General features: G+C 44.5%; 1 protein-coding gene across 2 annotated transcripts in view; it reads left to right on the top strand.

The window, feature by feature from the left end:
* CCBE1 (collagen and calcium binding EGF domains 1) overlaps window positions 1-21,424 on the top strand; it is a 95,722-nt gene that overhangs the window by 61,335 nt on the left and 12,963 nt on the right. For both annotated transcript variants that reach the window (XM_040540180.1, XM_040540181.1), the window contains exons 3-6: window positions 9,611-9,663; window positions 15,228-15,362; window positions 16,119-16,256; window positions 21,212-21,318. In XM_040540180.1, the coding sequence (XP_040396114.1) occupies window positions 9,611-9,663; window positions 15,228-15,362; window positions 16,119-16,256; window positions 21,212-21,318 (433 nt within the window). The remainder of the gene's footprint in view (window positions 1-9,610; window positions 9,664-15,227; window positions 15,363-16,118; window positions 16,257-21,211; window positions 21,319-21,424) is intronic.

Below are 21,424 nucleotides of genomic sequence, written 5' to 3'. Positions count from 1 at the left end.
TTTTGTTTGTTTGTTTGTTTTCCTATGATTTCTATCTGCTGATTATAGGATGGCTAAAGCCTTGACTTGAAAAATCCCCATAGCTGCACTGAAGCAGGGTCATGCCCTGTGACTCCAAGCCAGAACTAGAAGGATAAAAATCCTTTAGTATAAGTGGCTGTTAAGCACTCTTGTGTGATTCATAATACATAAAATTAGATGGCTATGTTTTTTGCACTCTTATAAGGCACATACTTTAAAGATAGGAGCCATTTAATACCCTTCATCTGTCGATGGGATAGAGAATGTCCAGGAAATGCCTTGCAACCTTTTTCTTGCATGGAAATAGCAAGGTGGTGGCTAATTACCATGATTTCCTTTTAAAAGTGTTTATTGTTGAGGAGGGGAGACAGGCTTTTGGATCACAGCCATTTGATTCTTCAGCTTTTTGGCTTTGATGAAAGCAGAGAAGTGGAACTTCTTTATTGCCCCTTAACTTTCAGGCATTGAGGTTATCAGAGGAAAAGCTCCCAATGCAGTGTGATGGCGATACAGGTTTGAACGTATCTCAGATATCAGACTAGAGAAAATTTGCCCATGAGGTTTTGGACCAGAACAAGTGATGCCTGGGGACCAGAGGGGTGGCATCCCACCTCAGAGCCTCTGCAACGCCATGCCTTTCCCTGCTGGATACAATACTTTTGCTGGGGAATACATGGAGGAGTTGTTACCTCCCAGTTGTGCTTTTATCTGCTTCTGTTTTTTGCCCATCTGCAGTGCTACCAGTATCAGTGGGTGGTTTCAGAGCACCATGACCAGCAGTGATGTGCTCTTTGTTCAGTTTTGCTTTCATCACCAGGAGGATGAGAGGGAACGACAACTGAGCATTGGGTGAAATGTTGGGTTTGGTTCTCCTGTGCACCATGAAGAAGCCAATAGTGTGGAACAGGCTTGTGCAATGTCGTCTTGTTCAAATGGCCCTGTTCAGGCTGGAGATCGCAAACACAAGACATCTGTCCTGCTGAGGTGACTCTTAGTTTCTTTGTTTTTCCCCGTGATCTGGGACGAGCCCACCTCACCCTCCACTCCTGCATGGTGAGAGCTGTCATTTCTGTATGAGGTATCCACACCAGAGAGGCAGAGCATCCAAACGTGGCCATCATCTTCACACCCACACTCTGTTGGCATCATCTCAACATTGTGGGTACCCAGTGTAGAGAATGAGATGCTCGGAGCTGTGTCTTAAATTATTTTCCATGGTATTTGACTTTCCTAAACGCTGATGGCTTTGTGTCTGGCTCTTGCAAGTTCCAGACTCTTTAAATCACAAGATGAAATTATTTGCCCGCTTTCTTTACAGAGTTGGATTTCAGAAACGATCACAGATCTTCTTTTTATGATTGAAATCAAATTACTGTTTCTAAGATACATATTTTTAATGCTTCATATGAAAAGCCTGGGTTATATCTGTGTTTGTCTGTGGGTATAGGTAGATCTATGGGGGAGCAGACTTCAGTCAAATCCTGGACCCACCAAAATCAGAAAGAGGTTAGCATCTGTCAGCAGCAACAAATGTCATCCAGAATTGATTAACTTTATACCACGAGTGATTGTCTACAAATGTTCTTCGTAAGAGTGATATTATAGCCCACCCTCAGAGCTGAGCACGTGCCTAAGCATCATCCTGAATCTTGGTCTATGAGCCCGTTTCCCACCTGGTTCCTGTTTGTGGCAAAGCTGCTAGGGATTTCTGCAGAATCAGGATCAGACCCTTCGGCAGCAGCTCACCCCTGAGTGAACGTAGACCTAGTTACTAGCTCGTCTCCAGAGGTTGGTTGGGATTTATGTCCTGTTTGAGACCTAGCTTTAGAAATCTTCTTCCTTGCATAGTTTCTACGATGAGCTTTTCTGTGTGTGCGTGTGTAGAAGGCGCTTGCCTTCCATTGTTTATCAAAAGGAGTTTATTAGGCATTGCTTATGCAGCATTTTCATGATCCCGTTGATGAAAGATGCTATATAAACGAGGCTGGGTTGGACTGCACTCAGCCAGGCTGAGTGCCTGCCAGCAATTTATTGCTGTTTGACTCCGGTGACAGAGCAAGAGCCCAGCAGCCAGCCAGCACAGCTCCTGCAGCATGGCGCTGGCTCTGCCTTCCTTTCTGAAGGAAATTATCTCTCTGTCTATCTCACATGGATATTTGGTCGGGAATTGGAGCCACAGAATGAAGAGCCATGGAAGCTTAAAAATCTGAGGAGCAGGACAGATGTGCTAAAATGCATCCTGTACTCTGGCTCACCTTTTTGCAGATCCATCACTGAGCGTGTGCCATCAGTGGGACATGCTATTTATAGACCTGGAAGGAAATTTCGCCAACAGTCCTCTGGTTGGAAGTCAGAGGTGATGGAAAAAAAAAAAAAAAAAAAGCCTTTATGCTTGCTTTTTTTTTTTTTCCTTTATATCTCAAAGCAGTTACTGTAAAACACAGACCCAAATTTTAGATCATTTTAATCAAGGTGTAGAAAACCATGTGTTTTTATAAATTCAAACATATTAATGAGGATGCATTGTACTTTTCCAGTTCACTTGATTATGCAGCAAATGCAAACAGTGCCATCTTTTTATAAAATTCTTTTTTTTCTTCCCATCAAATTTCACACCAGTCAAACATTAATTTGATTCTGTAAAATCCATGCCAACTTCACCTGAGAAACCAAACAAAATCATTTTCTTGGTAGAATGCCAGAAAATAAAAGAAATTTTTAAGAAAAGAGAGCAAGACAAAGCTGACAGCATGTATATAAAGCTGAGTCTAAGCAGATGAGAAACATCAAAAGTCTTTTATTTAATCATTCTGCTATTTTTGACGTGCTTTGTAGCGATAAACCACATGAACATTCCCTTGCATTAGGGGAAAGAAAAAAAAAAAAAAGAGAGAGAGAAAGAAAAATCCAAGACAGAAGAGAACAAATCACTATGTGATTTTGAGGATGATGTTCACATGCATGTAAAATATCCACCAAATGACTTTTCCAGCAGCTGTAGGGTAATTGCTGGTTGCCAGCAGTGCTGGCTGGTCCGTGCTGTGTGTTGTTCAGTGCTTAGGTCAGGGGTTTGTGGCACCAAGGTGCTGGTTGAGCAACACTCGGCGATGTTAGTCCTGTCCCTGGGGCACAGCATTATGGCTTCCACCAAAATTTGAAGCCTCAGTCCCATGGTTTGAAGTGGAATCCCCAATACAACCTTTTTCTTTTGTTACAAATTGGAAGGAAGGGTTGCAGGAGCCATCTCGGTAAGTCTGTATTCTGCCCAGAAGAGCCCCAAATGCTTGTTGATTTGTTTGTTGTTTTTTTTTTGCTCCTTCCCCCTCTGGTGAGCAGAAGCTCACGAGGAATGTTCTTCTTGTGGGGCTGCCTGCAGAGATTTCGTATCCCCACCCTTTCTCCTGCATCCCCAAAGTCCTAAAATAGCCCAAATGCAGTGATCTCTGGGGACTGCTGATCTGCTGACACCATGGAGATGTGTTCAGGGAGGGGGTCTGCCAGCCCAGACTTCGTTTGGACACCTCCTGGCACCAAATTAACTTAACAAAAGCACCAACCCCAGCATAATGCTCTGTGACGGAGGGACAGAGGCCCAGGGACTGCCACAAGAAGGACGTAGGACAGACCGTTTTGGTGGTTAAACTCCCCAAAGTGGTGATGTTTTGCTTTTTGTGCAGTCTCGGGTTTCACGCAGCCTCTCCAAGCCCCACTGATACCCCCCTGGTGGTGCAGGGTTTCTTGCACCTCTTCAAGTCTTTTTTTCTCCTTGATAAAGGAACGTGCTCCATGCGTTCACACACGGCATGCTCTGCAGGGGCTGCAAATCACCCTATCACCATAAAACTCCCCCTGACCATCAAAAAGATGACATGAAACAGGATTTGGAGCAGCTGGGAGAGAAGGAGTCTGTTAACAATACCTTACAACAAGGAGCAGCCAAGGAGCATGTCTGAGAGCATCCAAGAGCATCAGCCAGAGCCTCCTTGGGCAAGGCCTGGCACGGTTCCCCAGAGCAGTTCAGCGTTTGCCAGAGGAGGATCTGGTCCCTGGCTTCTGCTCACGGCAGAGGAGCTCAGGAATTGTGAATCTTATCAAAGACTTCCCAAAAGCAGTAACTGGAATGGGACTTCATTTCTAGTATCTGTCTTAATAACCAGAGCTGAGAATAAAATAAAAGCAGACAGCAGGACTGTTTTTTGTTGTTGTTGTTGTTGTTGTTTTAAGAAAAAGAAAACAGTAATATATGAGTAAAGTTATTTGACTGAAGAAGCTGATGAGAAACATGACTTACACTCAGGCAGTTACTGAAAATCTGACCTTCAGAAAAAACAAGTGGCTGCAGTGGTTTGCTGTCAGAGGTCTGAGCTCCAGCATTGCTGGTGCAAGTGGGTCTCTGTGGCTGTTCGGTCAGATCCTGCTTTATTCAGTCAGTTAAGAGAAATAAAGCAGTGCACATATATCTATTGTGGTCCTAGGTGCTGCTGCACCTCGTAGGCAATGCAAAACCTTCACCGTACACTGTGTTATTCACTCACAGCTGGGACGGCGACTGGAAGGGCTAGAGCTGGCCTTGACCCTTGTGTCACACCCAGGGTGAACATAAATCATCTCTACAAAACCGTGAAACAGGACTAAGTCTGGAAATCATGGCAAAGTGTATGCTGAGCGAGCGTCTGCAGCGAGGCCATCCTCTCTTACTCAAGATTTCGGTATGCATCCCACGGAAAGGCAAACAAAAATAAAGCGTGTTGCTTCAGTTTTACACCATCTTGCAATAAATCTGCTCTCTGTGTGTAAATTACGACAAAACTGCATGTAACTACTGAGCTACTACTGCCTAAACGCAACTGCACTGCAGATGGGCTTTGTCTGTGCGTGTTTTGGCAGACAGACCTGGCCCACATTTGAATTTTACATAGAATATGAAAAAAAAAAAGAAAAAAAGAAAGATTTTTTTTTAAGGTACCTTCTTGGCTTCCTTGGATAGCTGACCATTTTTGGAGGTTAATTGCTGTATTTTCTATTTGCATTTTGGCTGCGCTGTGTATTTCTGAAAGTCAGGATGATCAAAGAGGAACACCAGGCAGACACAACAAGGAGCCACTCCGACAAAGTCTGCATTGTGCAATTAAACACGGCCGTGCCGCAGACTTTGCTGACTCAGGACTTCAAGATATGGCCCCAGTTCTTCTGAGTTCACGTTATAACATTGTGTCCGTAAAAGTCACATTTTTTTTTTCTAGCTTTTCCCAATAGGAAATTGGATTTTTGATTAAATATGTTTGTCAGGAGAAGTGTTGGCTTTTCATGAGTCGGCCTGTCTTTGTAACCGCCAGCACCAAATGGAAATATTGTCAGGCAATAAACGATGTTCTCAGGGTTCTGACAGCTGGATGCTGAATATTTTCTGGATTCACTTTTTTAATGAAATAGCAAACCCTATGCTGGCACTTGCTTCTCATGGTGCAGGCTTTCTCACTATTGGTTTGCTTTTTTGACACAGTTCTGCAACATAAGAGATGAAGATAGGAGAGTTTTTTGCAATGACAGCTTGACTGTATTATCATTATTTTCTCATAAGAGTTAAGCAGCTCTTATGGCCCCTAAGCTGCAACTCTTCTGACGTTGGTAGGTCAGAAATATTATGTCAGACAGAATGGATTTGACCTGCCTGACCACCTACTGAGCTGCTGCATCTTCCACGGAAGACATCTCACTGTGCCTCTGCCCGAATTGCTTTTGTCTGGGTGGAGCCACCCCAAAGGCTCCATGTCGTAAGGAAAAAGTAAGGATAATATTTTATTGTAGAAATTCACCTTCTGTCTTGGCATAGGGATTTCTGTGTCTGCTTTGCTCCTAGGAGACAAATATTTCCTAGAGCGGACTCTCCTGTTTCTGCTTTTGACATCTGTAGCAAGAGACTCCTTGACTTATTATGTTCATTTGAAGCCAGTATAAAACATTGGGTTTTTCCTTCCCTGCCCTTCCCTTCACGTTTCCCCTTCCCATTTTTTCAGTCTTTACATGGCCATCATGTATCTTTTACAACATGATTATTGTGATAAAGTTTAGGAGTTGCCCTTTCTGCTGAAGTTAACAAAAACCTGTATAACACATCGCAAAGCTCCGTTTGTCACCTGCCAAGTTGCTGCCATGTTACTGCTGGCAGCCAAAGGTTAATTCTCGCTTTAATTCACTATCCTTTATTTTTAGGATATTTATTTTTAGGACTATTTATTTTTAGGATAAATAATTATTTATATTATTTGCATTTCCAAGGCACTCCAGCTATTGCAGGACCCAGAGACCCCCCTGTCTATCTCCTACAGCCCAGCTTTCCCAGCTCAGAGCCACCAGTGTCCTGGCTCAGACCCGGAGCTAGGCTGGGGGTGGCGGCAGCCCTGCACCAGGTGGGAACAATTATGGGAAGGAGTCCTGGCCCGCGCTGCTGATAGCTCCCAGATAAGCTAACTTAATAAAGTTGTGGCTTAATGAAGCCGCATTCTTTGCATCTTGCCTTTCGTCCTGCCTGTCTGGGGCGATGCTATCAAGCGGCTACCCGGGGCTGGGGGGGGCCGTGCCGGTGCATCGCTGTGTGCTGGGCACGGGGCGGGGGGACACGCAGAAAGGTCAGCTCCCCTCCCAGCCTGTAAAGCAACAGGCCACAAAAGCCTGCCACGGGGTTGTTTATTGGTATCACATGCTTGACCCTAAATCAAAAGTTGCTGGGCCACTCTCCTACTTCTAGCAGCTGAAGCACCCTCTTAAAAGCTGTAACAGATACATCTGCCAAAAGCTTCTTCTTTTGGAAACCAGACCCAATGTTAATGAATTGACTTAATTTCCCTGTGGATCCAGATTTTAGAGGTTGAGCTTCTTGCCCAGCTGCCTATTTGTTGGTGTTTGCTGTATGCTCACACGTACGGCTGTGCAGCAACTGTTGAGCTGAAAGTTATTCAGTAGCTAAAATTATCGGTAGGGACCCCCGCCCCCCTTTCCTCTCATTATGTATAACAAGATCGCTGCTGTGCAACGTTGATTAGACATGTCAACCTGCAGCTGGATGTCTGAAAATGAGTATTGCTATTAAAATGCCTTTGCTAATGATCAGCTCGTGTGTCCATCATTTTGACAGATTTCTCCTCGGGAATGTGGAAAGCATGCAAGAGTCCCAGGGTTGCAATGTAATGTTTGGGGAAACCAGTATTGGCATATTGTATTTCCTGCGCGTTAACCCTAAAGTGGCAGTTTCCCTGGCAAAATCGTGCTGATGGCTGAAGCTTGCTGGTGAGTGTGGACTGCACTAAAAGAGATCCACAACCCTGAGGTGGGAACCAAATGTCATAGGGAATTGGTTTCTGGAGTGTGAGTCTGAGGGCAGGGCATCCGTCCTCTGTACCACTTCTTTTGGTGTGATTTAAGGCTTTCATCAAGCGGAGAAATCTTCAGGTAGCTGGAGAAAATAATTCCAGGTCTCCTTACCAGTTAATCATGGAAAAATTGAATAAAATTGAAAGGGAGGCTCAAAACAAGGAAATAATTTCTCAAGAACATCTCATTCCCTGTGGAATTCATGCCCACAAGATGCCATTGAGGCTACTGATTTTGTAAAGGGCTTGGATGTTTGCTAGGACAGCATGATTTTTCCAGTTACCTTGCCTAGAGTGAGCCCCTGATCAGATCTGCGCTTTGGGAAGCTAATTTCATGGCCTTAGCTCAGCATGTGGCAGGCTCCTGGGCTCTGCTGCTTTCCCAAAATCACCTGCTGTCCCTCAGGTGCATGGGGACTGACTGCGTGGGGACTTCCTTCCTGCCACGGGGTACAAGGAGCCACGCGCTTGCTCTTTCAGCATGTGTTGTAGGCAGGCAAGATGTGGCAGGGAGGTTTGAATGGGGCAAGCTGTCTGGCTACCAATAGAATCCAGGAAGACGTGAAACCTTAATTTAGCCACAAGAAAGCCAACCCAAAAGCTGGGCGATTTAAGAGGAGAGGTTTGGCTCTGCAAGGCACCCAAGGGTGAGCCCTTCCCCAGGAGCAGGCTGTGCGCTCTGAGCTTTGCCTGTGCTGCCCAAGCTGCTTCAGGGCTTTTTAGGGGGCTAAGCCTGGAAATCAGGTGGGAGAAGAAAAGAAATGGTGAAAGCTGTTCCCCTCTTCTTTGTTTGGTTCTGGCTGGCACAGCCCCACAGCCCAGCATCTCACTGTGGGGATGCCCTCCTCTCCTCTCCCATCTCTCCTCTCAGGCTGGGCTGTGTCTGCCCCCAGAGAGCAGCTACGGGCAAGCTGTTATCAGCCTCTCCTCTTCTGCAGACAGAAGGAGATGAATGTGCACTTGGAAAGCCTTCGGCATGGCTCGCAGCGTATGAGCAGCCTCCCTGATGCACCTTTGAACCCATTCCTCCTGCATTTGTTTGTCTTTCAGATAAAACTTCACAGCAGTGTTTGGAGAAAAGTCTAATGAGGGACCACTGTTTGCATAACAAAGCGAGGCTTCCTCTTCAGATGTTCAACCTTCATTAGGCATAATTTATATTCCAGCTAATCTTTGGAAGTGGATAAAATATGGAGCCAAAGTTTGTTTTTACATAGTTTGGAGTAATGCATTGTTTGTTTTAAGTGGTCAGTTGCAACTGACAGTTGATTTATATTCAACATAATGATGATTTGTGATGGCTGAGGATTGTCGCGGGGAGTGTTGTGTCATTGACTGCCATGGCTTTAGCACTCTTCTGCGTCAGTTACTGAATTAAAAGATAAGACTGAATGGGTGGTTTCTCAGTATTGCAGATATTTCAGCACAAATCTTCTTCCTCCAAAACTCACGTTAACTTGAGCCTCTGCAGTGGGTAGCTCTCAGGGTGATAGGGGACACTGCAGCCTTGCTGCAGTTTGCTGCCTACAAAGCAAACAGGCTGATACATCTGAACACCTACAGGTCATTACAGGCCATTGTGTAAGAAATGAATTAATTTCTCAGCACTTTGACTTTGTTCGTATCACAGGCACATAAAAAAAGGTCTGGTCCTGTTGAATCTTCACTACGGTTTTTGAATCTTCACTTATACTTCACCTGTATAAGATATCCTCTTTCACTCCAAATGAAATACTCAATATATTTCACTTATCACCTTCCAGGTTTATTAAAAGATGAGAAATGACTGATAACATTTATCTTGTGTGAACTCCTAGCTGAGGCTTACCCCTTTCTGCAAGTTTACATTGAAATGACAGATGTTTGAAAACACCCTTCAGCATATCATGAAAATTATGACCTGGCTTGTGTATGAAGACAGGGCCAAGGTATGCTGCATCCTTTCAACACATGAAAACAGGGTTTTCAAATGTCTGTGGTCCTCTGTCTGGTTTCCTGAGCAGAGTTGCAGAGCTATCAGATGGCTCATTGATCAAGTGGTGGCTCCCCACGTTATGTTCTTTAATGCTGGGATACCTCCAACTGCAAAGCTTGGGATCCTGAGCTGATTTCATTCATCTCATCCATAACAATAGTCTATCCTTGATTGTTTTTAAAGACAGCACCAGCCTTTAGAGAACACATTTATTTATTCATTTATTTATTTTATTGTTTTTCAGGAAAAAATGCTGTAAGGGTTATAAGTTTGTTCTTGGACAGTGCATCCCTGAAGGTATGTGATTTCGCTGTTCTTACCCTTTGAATCCCCATGCATTTGTCTTTCCCTGTCTGCCCTGTTCTCTGCACTGCTGGTTTGGAAGAGCATCCTGATAAAACCACAGGCTGGGCTGTACCTCATGTATCAGTGGGGGGACTGCTTCCAAGAAACGGTTGGGAAAATAAAAAGAATCAGCGTCTTCCAAGAGTTGCGCTTAGCATGCCAAGCCTTGATCCTCCCCTGAGTACATGTGGCCGCACAGATCTTGTAACCTGACCTGGTGCAAGCACAGGGCTACATGCTGCTCTTGGCTGTGCATGCAGGGGCCCTCCATGTGTCCAGGAGCACACGCTCCCTGGCTACCCCATGGTCTGGCACAGCTGATTTTTGGCTTGGAAGTGCACAGGGTGACTAGGTGGGTCAGTCCTGCCTTTGGTTACCTGTTTCCTGAAGATACCAGCAAGGGGAGAGCATCGCCATAGCGCATCTCTCTTCCACCTCCTCTCCTGGTCATGGGCACAGCCTCCTTGTCACCAGGGGCACAGGGAGGCCAGAAATTACTTGGGGTAGTTCGTGCCATGGTGAAAAGGAAATGTTCCCCTCCTGACAGACTGCCCAGAGGCTTTGCAACTACAATAGCAGGGTTCCAATGCTCAGAGGCACTGATAACATCTCTCTTTTAGGAAAAAGGCTGAGGTCTGCCTGCCTTAACCATGGTGGAGACCTCTGCTTGGTCTGCCCAGCCAGTGGCTCCACGTGAGTCGTCATTCCTAGCACTTTGCCCAATTTGGATGAAATTGATTCTGAAGTTATGAGGGAGGAGGAACTGTCAGGCAGAACAAATGGTCAGGGACAACAAGCCAATAAACCTTGTTTCCTCCAGAAAGCAGGTTAAGAAAACGGTTTGTGGTAACACATCCTTCTATTTGATGACATATGGAAAACCTCATGTTGACTTGAGACTCTTGTCAGTTTGAGACAGTGATGTTTTGGAAAGAAAAGTGACAAATTAACATGCTTGGGAGAGTCAGATGTTTTTTGGGTTGCAGTCTCCAGCCAGCAGGGATCATAACCCAATCCCCAATCCTCCTGTTGTTTTTTTTACTTTGTACTTTTACTTTTGGCTGGAAACACTTGCAGACTGGTTGCAAAAAATAATAATAACAATAATAATAATCTCAAAATAGAAACTGTACATTTGCTGGTTCCATAAGGAAGAGCTCACAGTGCCAACCCATGCCCTGGGGAGCTGGATAGGATTTGGGCATCACTGGTGCTCACAAGGATGTCCTTGGCCCACACTTTTGCAGTGAATTTTGTCGTGGTGTGTGCAATGAGAAATGATGGCTCCAGTATGAGATGGACACGTGGAGGAGATGGTTGTGCTGGGCTGAACGAGGCTGTTCATGCGTAGGAGGCAGAAGCCCTGAATCTTTTCAGGGTGGAAGGAAGCCAGGTCTCTACAGCCTGGCCTCCAGCTTTCCTATTGATTGTAACATTTTTATATGCTGGTTCTTCACTAAATATAATGTATACAGCAGGAAAAGTAATAGGAGAAAAAATAAAGTGAGAGCCATGGCAATAAATTACTGTACACTTCTAATTTTCATCTCTTGAGGTTTTAGGTGATTATGCAAGCAGCTTTTACTGTGTACCCACTGACTTCACCTAATCCTGCCTAATAACTGCATCTCAGTAACCCGAGAGTTTCTGCCATTAATTGGATTTCTCTGCTGGCTGTGGCTTCCCTCCCTTTATATCTCTATCCCCCTTTTCCAGCTCAATCTATATTTTGCCTTGAACTTCACAGACCACAGCAGTTGTAATAACGTCTGAGGTAGTCTGGGCCTTTGGTGTAGGGACTAGAAACATGATTCAGTGAAGCACTCGTTTCGTTTACTCTGCTACAATACATCACTTGGCTCTTCACACATTGTTTTGGCATAATCTTGACAGAGGAGCTGTATGAAAAGCGTATCTCGACACAGGCACATAAATACATTGCAGATGTGAGTTTATTAGAGCACATCTGCACCTTTTAATCCAGTGCTGGCAAGTCCAAGCCTGGAGAAATGATCCCAGCCTTGTCTTCTCTGCAGTTCAGCGGTGGCTGCCGGGAGGAGGATTGGGAGAGAGCTAGAGGAGAGGACCACCGATCTCCTCCTCAGGCAGCTGTTATTTGAACAGACTCTTTCACCAAAGGTTATGTCTTTCTCCATGTCCATCTTTGGTTTCTTGGTTATTTCTTGTCTGCCTTGAAGAGCAGCAGCGACCAGTGCAGTCCAGCGAGCCCAAGTCCGTGCCCCCAGGTCCTGCATTTCGTTTGCCCTGGACACACAGCATCTCACTTTGGGTTTCTCTTGCAAGAGCAGGGAGCAACGATCCTCAGGAAACACAGAGGGTTTGCCTCTTGTGTCTGATTTCTGCTCTGCTTGACCAGCAAAGCAGGTCAGAACAGAGCATCTCACCCTTTTCCAGAGTATTCTCCTTCCTCTTTGCTTTGGAGACCGACAGCTCCAGCCAGCTCCTGTCTTGCAGCATCCCCCAGATTAAAGCAGAGCAATAGTCTGAAGCAGCTTCCTTTGGAGTGTAGCCTCCCACCACTGGTTTGTTCATTGAGTTTTTTGGCTGTGGATTAATTCACAGCAAACTACCCTATGGCAGGCAAATGCTAATCAGATCTGCTCTTTCCTCACTAATGCTGTTTCAGACACTTCCTTGGTGCAATCTTCCATGTTGCATTGCCATTCCTGAATTCACTGAAGCATACATAAGGACATTTCTTACTCTGCTACAGTTTTTTGTGTTATCTTAAAGCCTGAAACTGCCTGATCCTCATCATGTGGCTTTGATTCATCCTCAAACCACATTTCTTAGGCTGGGCTGGCAGAAAAGGGGCTTGGACGTGGGAGGGAGCCTGCACCCTCGGTTCAGCAGACCATGCAGAGGTGCTGCAGCACAGCTGAGAGCTGCAGCAACTTGTGCCCTATTTTGCCCTAGCAGTGAGGACTGTTCCCAAGGGACTCACACTCACACTCCCCGGGACCAAAGCCCTGGGGACACACAGCTCGGTGACATGGGACCTGCCACAGCCGCTGTGTGGTTTGGTTTAATGTGTGCGAACAAGTGGCAGGGAGTTCTTGGGAGCATTTCCAGCTCCTGTGCCCTTCCCTAGCTTTGTATGAGCATAAATGAAGCAAATGTCTTGATGGAAGTCTGCTGAGGTGGATGCAAAAACCATACTTAAAGAGTATTTACATGGAAAATGGTGTAAGAGAGAAAATTAAAAAGAAATGGTGTTGTTTAGTCTAGAGAAAAGAAGGCTGAGGGAAGATGATAACAGTTTTTAAGTATGTGAAAACTTGCTGCAAGGGGGAAAGTAAATGCTTCTTCATGGCCAAGGAGAGAAGGATAAATGGTTTTAAGGGGAATTTGGAACAGACATTGGCAAAAAAAAAAAAACCTTTCTATCAGTGAGGCTGTTTCAACTCTGGAATAGACAGCATGGTGGCGGGGCACTGCCATCCCTGAGGGCTTTCTATGCAGGTTACTTGGATGTCTTAGGACAGGTTTACACGTAGCTAATCCTGCTTTGAGTGGAAGATGGTTCCTTCCAGCTCTGCCTTTTTTTTTTTTTTTCTGATTTTGTTAGTGCACATCTATTCACAGAAACCCAGCAAGGATGGAGCTAATTTTGCCTCCGCTCTGAACAGGCTGAATGGGCCAAATTTTGGCGTGGGCCAAATCCAGCATCTGTGTAGGCAACTGGCTATGAAGCAGGCTTGTTTAGCTCGGTGTGGGCACTGAGCAAACTCTGCTGCACTGGGCCATTCTTTTAAATCAACCTATTTTATGTCAGTGGAAAATTAAAATTGAAACCACACCCAGGTGAAAACACACCATGAATCCTTTATATTCGTGACTACTTACTACTGCCAAACGTAAGAGGAGTTTGCAGCCCCAGCACTACCAAAAAAGCCCAAACTAGCCCCCAGGTTGTTCATATTTGAAGGCAATGGCCATGTTTTTCTTCCAAGCTTGGGCAAGGCTCTGCACTATTCCACCCTGGCTGCTGGCACTGTGGTCCCACTGCCATCCCCACCGCAGCACCGCAGACGTGGCAAGACTTGAAGCCAGCACGGTTGTGGAGTACAACAGAAAGAAAGGATGCCTGTTACTCAGAAAGTATCAAGCACCAGGGGGGAAATGCCTGGCACTGGTACAACAGTATTTTTTGGTCAAATGGGCTCTGGTGTGACACAGGGGTCCTGGCGCCACAGCTGCCTGTTAAGCCCTGTTTGGCACATTTCTGTGCCCTGGCACGCTGTCATTTTTGCCCCCAGTGCTCCACGTGTGTTCTAGATCCTCCATACAGCAAATGTGGTTTCACTTGCTTTTCCATCTATTAGTTCATTGTAATTGTTTGGAAAAAGTCATCGTACCCAGAGAAGTCTGCTAGTCATTAGCATGAGTCAATAATGAGTTTGGGTTTTAATTATTTTATATTGTGTGTATGGAAACACAGTGCGTTGCTGGGAATTCAGTCGTAACACGTAAATTTGTGTTAGGTCTGGATCAGGGACAGGATCCTTCTGCTGTGGCCCCCCGGTGCCTCATCACCGGAGGGTGATGCTCACCAGCAAACAAGGTGGGTCACTGTGTGTGAGATGACGTTCATCTGAAATGGTCACATAAACTACCACTGGATTTCACATAAAAACTGACCTTCAGCAAGCTTTCCTGTGCTGGTTCGGAGGCTGGATGCTACCTCAGCCCCTTTCTTCTCCTGGAAAAGGTTCCCCATGGTTGCATGCAGGCTGGGGGCTGTGCCAGCCTAGCACCAGGGGCCAGATCCTGCCCCAGTCAGGGCAGGGGTAAGGGTCAGACCCTGTTTTGTTCCCTTGTCCATTTCTTGGCCTTCAGCTCTGCTGCCGCACAATGGTGAAATCAAAAACAGACAAACAGAAACAGCCCTCCTTGGGGTTTCAGACTGGGACCTCAGAAAGTCTTTCGGGAATTCACTGAGCAGCCTGGCCAGCAACTTATCATATCTTCACGTTGCTGCTACTAAGAGTGATGATGGTTTTGTAACAGTGTTCTTTGCTGGGAGGATTATAGCTGGGTTAGGACAATTACTGTGTGATTTTAATTAACTTTCCCTCATGATATACTTTCTGCCTGGATTTGGCAGTTAGCCTCACAGTGTTTTACAGTACTTTTGCATAGGAAATGTTGATATCAGCGCTTAAAAATTTGTGAATAAAACAGCAAAAAGCTTTTAGGTAACAATATTTCTGAGAAGAGCTCTTAAATTCTGCCAGCTGGGAAAGTGCCCCGTGCTTCAAATCCGATTTTAAGAAATAGTTCAGCTACCGTGAAGCAGTGATGAGCAATTACAGTTTTACTGTAATTCTCTGCTTATGTCTTGTGAGTGTTTCATTTCTAGGTTTCTTCAGTCTCTAAAAACAATGTAGCATGATTTTATTAACTAGCAAAGACAGAGGTGAAATATTTGCTGCCAAGCTATCATCCAGCTGCTGCCACTGGTGTTTCTCCTAACCATGTCTTTCTCTCTCCAGACTACGATGTCTGTGCTGAAGCTCCTTGCGAACAACAGTGCACAGATAATTTTGGACGGGTCTTATGCACTTGCTATCCTGGGTACCGCTACGACCGGGAGAGGCACAGGAACAGAGAGAAGCCGTATTGCCTGGGTGGGTAGAAGTGCTTATCTCTGGTTAATGATGCATCTGTCCTCCTTCTTCAGGTCTTTTAGGAGCCAGTTTAGATTTGAAGCCTTTCTCTTTTTCTTTACTATTATAGATGAAATGTGATTTTTAACTATGCTAAGGATCGGTCCCCAGAACTAAGATATCTAAATCCCCTTGAAATTATTGGCAGGTAGTACTTAAAACAAGCCGTATGCACCTAAGCACTTTGAAGCATCATGCTGATGTAATTTTCCCTTTATTAATTCCTCCTGTGGGTTTTGAGCAGTATTTGGAGCTTTGGCCTGAGAAGAGGGACATGATTTTAACCAAAAGTGCCTCAAGGCACTATAACCATGCCTGATTAGGAAAATAAATCCTTGGGGTTTGATTCGGATGGCAAGTATCTGATATAGGACAGTCCATTTACCTGTGCTGCTCACGTGGCTAGTATCCCCTGATTCAGTAGCCATGCTCTGCATGGTTTGCTGGGCCAGGGAGCCAAGGTCTGCAGGATCAAGCTTTGCTTGTGAGCTATTTCATGCAAAGAAACTGTCACATGGTGCTCATGGATAAAATAATAACAGCACAGTTAATAACTGTGCTGTTTGCACAGAGCTCCAGCCTGAAGCAGCAGCAGTCCTGCAATTGCTCATTTATTTAAATCCCAAATCTCCTGACAGCTTTAAAGGAAGTCTTTTATTGTACTTGAGGTCTGAAACATCCAGCTTCAGGACATTTTCAACTCTTGCTCCTCTCCAGATATCGACGAGTGTGCCACCAGCAATGGGACGCTGTGCTCTCAGATCTGCATCAACACCATGGGCAGCTACAGGTGCGAGTGCCACGAAGGCTACACCCGTGGGGAGGACGGCAGGACATGCACCAAGGGAGATAAAGGTATATGATAATGGGGATTAAAGGTCTTGGGCCAAAGGGCATTTTTCACAAGAGTTTCCATCTGAACATCAGGAAGCACTTCTGTACTGTGTGGGTGGTGTGTCACAGGTTATCCAGAGAGGCTGTGGGGTCTTCCTCCTTGGAGATCTTCAAAAGCCACCTGGACGTGGTCCTGGGAAACCTGGAAAAACCTGGGAACCTGGGAAACCTCCTTTTTTCGTGAGCTGCACGCACACAATAAGGCAGAAGTCACATCTATAAGGAAAAAGTGGAAATACTCTGAAGGTTGTGGAAAGCGTCTTGCCCTCAATAGGCAGAGTGGCTAAACAGTGAAAACTGCCTTTACAGCTTTGGGTAGACCATTTCTCCTGCATCACACAACAGCTACAAGCCTTATTTCACTCCCAGACCAATTTGGACTATCCCAGTTCTGGATAGCCCAGAGACACAAGAAGAAAATTTGCCTAGTGCTGGCCCTTCATTAATTTCATCCGATAACTAAATTAATTTCTGTGAGTTTAGTTTGTATTTGCATGCCCACATCTGAGATCAGCAAATGGCCGTGGGTTGGGTGGTTGGTGCCTCTGAGCACTCACGCATTCATAAGAAGAGTGTCTGGGAATTCCATGTATTTTTAAGCATTATTTGAACCAATAGCTGAATTGTGTTGAGTAACGCTTGAATTCTGCTGACCTGCAATTAGTTTGTGTCTCTCATAACTGCGGTCAGATTATTTTTTTTTTCTACTGAAAGTAATTTGCAATGGAAAAGGGGTGAGAGCGAGGGCTTGTTCTTCCTTTTCACTTGGTTTCAGAGTATAAATGTGTTCTGTGTGTAAATGATTTTAAAGTTGTTGACCTCACCCCAGTTATTAAATTACAGCATTTATAGTCCTGCAGATTAAATACTGATAGGGTAATTTAAAAGGGAGGGAGGAAGAGAACAACTTGTGCTCTGGAAAAAACAAAACAAAACAAAAAAATGTGCTTTTGATGAATGGCAACTTACCATAGGTTCATATATTATTGCCTGAGCACATATATCACTGGGTGCTCCAAATCCCACTGGATGGCCAAAGCAATTTATAATTTTGATTTTCCTCTGAAAATGTGTATCTCAAGCCACTCCATTAACATTAGTTGTTTCTTGTTTTCATTTTTTTTATTATTTTTATCTCTTATAAGTATATGGGGGTCATTAAGGAAATAGGCATAACATAAATAACCGTCTTGCAAATAGTTTTTTTAGCTAACTTTTCTTCTTGCTAGTTCAAATTTCCTGACAGGGTAATGTCCAAAGTATTCCAGATAACCAGCCATTCAGGACATTTTAGAATGTGGAAATCATTCTAATATTTGTAAAACAGACATTTTACACTACACGGGCCATAAAAACATCAGTCCCAATAGCTAACCTGGAATAAAATGCCCCCCATCTCTGCAACCATCTCCCAGATTGGCTGTGTGGAGCGGAGAAGGGCACCCTCAGTCACCCTGCTGGGCTCCAAATATAACGATACCAAGGCTGCCAGCATGCTGGTGCAAAAGGATGAGGAGCACGAAGGGACGAGGAGCACAAAGGGACAAGGAACACGAAGGGACGAGGACCACGAAAAGGGACGAGAAGCCTGCCCATCGCCGTTCCGCAGGGCTTGATGCTGGCTTTGTGGCACCGCCTGCTGGCCTGACCACTTCCAAAGCTACACATCGTTTGCTTCTCGTGGCGGCTGGGACAATTAAATTTTATTTTGTGATTTAGAGCGAGAGACATGCAGGGTCTCTCTCTCTCCAGGTTTACGCGTGCTGCTTGTTTCCTGGGGAATTATTACTCACGTGTTTGTCCTGCCTGAAGGCTGCAGTCCAGGCTTTTTTTTTGACTCTGAGCTACAACAAGTGGGATAGAGTGAGTACTTTGGATTTGTTAGTGGACTACTAGAATAGGGAACATTCTTCCCGCATCCGCAGTCATGTTGCATTTGACAGAGACAATACAGCTACCCGCTCAGAAGTAGGCAAATTAAACCGTCTCAGCAGGCTGAGCACAGATAATACAACACAGATGATCCACTAAACAGTCTCCATGCGAAGACTGCCGGCGGCACAGCTCCCCGCAGAGCTCTCCCCCGCCAGCATCTCCCTCTCCTCCAGCACCAGCAAGCCAGAGCCTTTGAGCAGAGGAAAAGAAAGCACACCGCCTCCCTGAGCCTCTCTTATCGATAGGCACCACGGGGCTTCATATCAGCGCAGGAGCATCTCCCGTGATGCTTCAGAAACCCTTCCTAAAATGAGACTGGTTTCAGCCTTCTCTGAAATAATTTCAGTTTAGGGCAATGAAAACAGGTTATGTAAGTGTCTTGCTCAATGCTGGCCTGGTAGGTGACCTCAGTATCTGCACTGCGCGTGGGAGGCCCTCGTCTAATTGCTTCCTGCCCCCTCTGGCCTGTCCTAGGTGGCTTCTGGCTTTATCTGTGCCTTATCCTGGCTTTATTTGTATTTTGGTCCTGATACAGGATCGGATGGGGGCAGAGCGAGTGTTTGATGGATGACTCCTTCCCTGAGCAAATCAACACTTCTGTCTGGTATGAGTTAGGGGGATTCCACCTCTCTCCTGGGACGCAGCTCACACTTGCTTATGTGACACTGTTGGACTTCTTCCCCGGATAAATCAGTCCAACTGGGGTTGCAGAAATCTCACTGGAATTATGTTTTCCAAACACTAGCTGAGTCCCCCCCACACACACGTTCACCTCCACGGGTTGTTACAGCCCTGTTTTATCAACAGACCTGTGTATCACATACTTCTGGAAGGTACACTGGATTTTGTAATGAAACAAGAGGCCAAATTCACCGCTCCTTAATCTGTATGTTATTCTACTGATTCTAGTGGGATTTCCTAACGTTTAAAGCAGCAGAGGCTCTGGCAGTTTCTCCCTATGACTGCATGTTGCTGTCAGCAACGTTTCTTAACACAATGTGTGTGTTTTATGAGGGACCTTGTTTGGTAAGATACCTATTAAAAGAAATTTTGGTTTAAACTAGTACCAAAAACAATCTGGAGGGGAATTTTTTGAAAAGGACATTTTTTAAATGTCTTTCTACATGTGTCACTGTAAATCCTACGCAAGTCCAAAAGTGAACATGCCAAAACACTCAAATTTTTTAAAAGAAAGCTGAAAAGTTGGAGATGGGTGAAGAACTCCATGAGAGAGCCACAGTACTGATTCGTGGTCAAGAGAAGACTTACCTTGTAGAAATATCAAGAGGTGTCTTAATTACGGCATCATAACAGCTCTTCATTAAGGGAAAAAAAAAAAAAAACACATTGTGGACTCTGTTCTATCGGAGATGGTCAAAAAGGCTTTGGAGGAAGTAAAAGTCAAAATAATTAACGTTAGAAATACATCAGTGAAGAAATGAGCAGGTGCTGTATGTTCAGATATTGCCATATGAAGTTTGGAGTCCCTCTGGGAGATGCTGTAGCCAAACAAATGATCTTGGAGCCAGCATAGCTGTAATTTGGTGTGATTCTATTAAATTTTATGTAGAAGTCATTGGAAAAGCCCCAGGAGTACCTTTTAACAATAAACTTTGAGCCATCCAAACAAGGTACAGAAAGCTGTTCAGGTATTCAACAAACCGTGTGCTATAAAGAAGGGCTGGGAAGCTCAGAAAGCAGCAAACTTACTGTCAGACACATGCTAAATAAACTATGGAGGACTGTTGTGGATTACTGTAATGCCGTTGGACTGCAGTTTTAGGAGCAGGTAGTTGATTTTTTTTTTTCCTAAATTTGTGCATTGGTGACCATCTGATGGCTGCAGTGTTCCTTACTGGACCCTGTAGACATTTAAAGTCACGTACCACATCTTTAGTATTAGAAAATTCTGTTTTTATTAAAAATGATGCAGACGAAAACCAATACACACTTAGGAAAAGATGAAGTGTAGACCCAAGAAAGAAATACAACGTAATATCTAAGTACATTGTAGTCAATACCTTTTGAAGACTTTGAAGATTTATTGGCTTTAACCAGGAGGACCTGCAGAGTTTTTCCATTACAGGACACACTCTGAAGGATCAGTGTTCAAACGTGTCCAATAACCCTTACAGGTAACATCATGCAAGGCCAGGCATCACATGCAGAGCCTTGGTATGCTTTATGCTTCTCAACAACTATATGTGAAAGAAAAAAAAAAAACTTATCTAGAGTTTGCGAGTACACGTCACCCTGTGTTTTGGAAACCACATTTCTCTTTAAGCTGATATCTGTTAAAACAGTGCTTGTTTGTTTATGGTGCAGATGTGATTCCCTGTTTATGGGACTGGAAAATAGGGCAAAAAATACCATTTGCAAGATCTCTTACAATTTGAATCATTTCAAGGATTCTTGAAAAGATCCCATTCTTGTGGACTATCAACTGGTGTGACCTGTTCTCTCATGTGGATTTAAATCCTGATCATTAATCTCAATCCCCATCTCTGGTCAGGCTGCTTACATCACATGGAGGAATAACCAGCGATGATAAAGAACAGTTTGTGCAAAGTGAAATGAAATGACCACGTTGTGAGGGGGTTTACTGTAATTTATAGGGTATGAATATTTGCCCTTCAGGGCACTGTAAATCAGTTCAAATGTGTAGGAATAGCCTACCCTAAATGCAAAGATAAAAGAAAGGGTGTTAACTTTTTCAGGTATTAAAAAAAAATAAAAAAATCTTTAGGGACTATTAACTGGAAACAGCTGCTTTAAAAATGAGCTCAGAGCTGTCCCTGCAAAATTGCTCAGCCTTACACAGCAACTCACAGTCATAGCATTAATAATGGCAAGACTGCCTCTTCTTTTCACAGTCTGGGGAAATGCAACAACCTTCAAGACTCCAGTTGCTTTTGCAATTACATTATGAACTTTCTTTCCCTTGGATCTTTATATTTGTATTGGAAACTGCTTTCTTTCAGCTGGGCTTCCTGAGAAATCTGAAAGCGTGGCGAAACCAGGGACATGCTGTGCCTCTTGTAAGGAGTTTCATCAAATAAAGCAGACAGTTTTACAGCTGAAGCAAAAGGTATGAACATTGATCAGTTGTGTCATTATGAGACCTCTGTGTTTTATGACAACTGAGTTTAAATTTTAGTGTTCGGAGCTGTCGCTGCCATGTGGCTCTTCTGCCC

Source organism: Cygnus olor, chromosome Z (assembly GCF_009769625.2).
Source record: "Cygnus olor isolate bCygOlo1 chromosome Z, bCygOlo1.pri.v2, whole genome shotgun sequence".
In the NCBI taxonomy this organism is placed as follows: domain Eukaryota; kingdom Metazoa; phylum Chordata; class Aves; order Anseriformes; family Anatidae; genus Cygnus; species Cygnus olor.
This window is presented reverse-complemented; position numbering and strand designations above follow the sequence as displayed.